Genomic DNA, 1,417 nt, shown 5'->3' on the forward strand with positions numbered 1-1,417 from the left:
ACCAAAAAACTGAGGGACTGTGAAGAAGAGAAAACAGAGAGGTGGTGCTTAGGAGAGGCATATAAAAGCTCCCTGATGAAATACAGTTCAATGATAATCTCAAAGTCACAGAAAACTCCAGCCCCATAAAATGCAAGGCTGGTACATGATTCGGCGTGTGTGCGTGTGGATTGGTTTTAACTCATCTTAAGTGAAACTGGTAATGCAAGGTCTATCCACTAGTCTGCAGCAGAAATTGAGCTGAAGTGCACAAAAGCAAGATCTTCACTGCAATGATATGCATGTGGAAGCCTCAACAGAAGCACAAAGAGCGAGCAAAGCGACCCTGAATTCCATTAGGTTTTTGCTTTTCTTTTTTGACTTCTTAAGAAAAAAAAAAAACAGCAACCAAACAAACAAAAAAACAAAACAAAACAAAAAAGACAACACCAAAACTGGAACATTTCAGACATATGCTTCCCCTTGAGATGGTAATAGGCGAGTTGAAAAGATTCCTCTGATCAGCTGCACACGGAGTTCTAGCAGCAAGTAGGGAAACCGGGAAATTTTGGATGAGCTTTACTATTTAGCAGCATTCTGATGGTATCTGTGCCGCCAAACTTCATGTATCTTTTTGCACCATTTATGAGCATTCCCACTTGGGTCCATCAGGTAATATGTCCTGTTTGGCTATAAGTGAACAACATTTTAATGAGTACTCCAAACACAGTTCAACCAAAAAAGCAGTAATTATTCTGTACCTACCAATAAAATAATTATTCAGAATCAGTTAATGAACTCTCCAAAAGTTAAATTCAATTACAGTTAGATAACATTATATATTACTGAATAACCATATATCTGGTATCTCAATATTGTTAAGCAGTCAAGTCAACTGACAATGTATTATTGGTACATTCCTTGTAATCTGCTATATATAAAGACAACTAAATTTTAAAAGGCCTTCTTAAGAACTTCCTTCAAATCCCAAAATCCACTTAGAGTTTATTTGCCCACGAATAATAAAAAACACACTTGTATTTTTGCAGGCAATGCATCTGTCAGGGTCTTTTGGTCGTTTGCTGATTTTTTTTGTTTGTTTTGGCTTAGGTTTCTTGGTTATAGGTTTTGTGGTATTTTCTAAATTAAAGCTATCAACACTTGTATTTAAGGAATTATATTTTCTCCAGAAAAAAATAATTCTTAACACTTTAAAATAATTGTGCAACTTACAAAGAAATTAAAGAAAAATCACTTACTGTGTGAACAAAAAATGTCTTAAAATTCTTGGCTTCTGGCCTCAACTCTAAAGACCATGGAATTTCTCCTTTTAGAACTTTGTTGACAGGATCCACATAATACAGGTGTGGCCCTTCTGTGAGCAGCAATTGGCGCCGACGTGCAAACAATCCCTAACAAGAAAAGCAGAAGCAGGAAT

General features: G+C 36.1%; 1 protein-coding gene across 1 annotated transcript in view; it reads right to left on the minus strand.

Moving 5' to 3' along the window:
• Window positions 1–427: 427 nt before the first annotated feature.
• PDPK1 (3-phosphoinositide dependent protein kinase 1) overlaps window positions 428–1,417 on the minus strand; it is a 15,438-nt gene continuing 14,448 nt past the window's right edge. Inside the window, exons 12-13 of the mRNA XM_010166586.2 lie at window positions 1,239–1,391; window positions 428–669 (exon numbers count right to left, since the gene is read on the minus strand). Of these exons, the coding sequence (XP_010164888.1) occupies window positions 562–669; window positions 1,239–1,391 (261 nt within the window). The 3' untranslated portion in view covers window positions 428–561. The remainder of the gene's footprint in view (window positions 670–1,238; window positions 1,392–1,417) is intronic.

The sequence above is a fragment of the Antrostomus carolinensis genome, unplaced genomic scaffold (genome assembly GCF_000700745.2).
Source record: "Antrostomus carolinensis isolate BGI_N321 unplaced genomic scaffold, ASM70074v2 scaffold48254, whole genome shotgun sequence".
Lineage (NCBI taxonomy): Eukaryota > Metazoa > Chordata > Aves > Caprimulgiformes > Caprimulgidae > Antrostomus > Antrostomus carolinensis.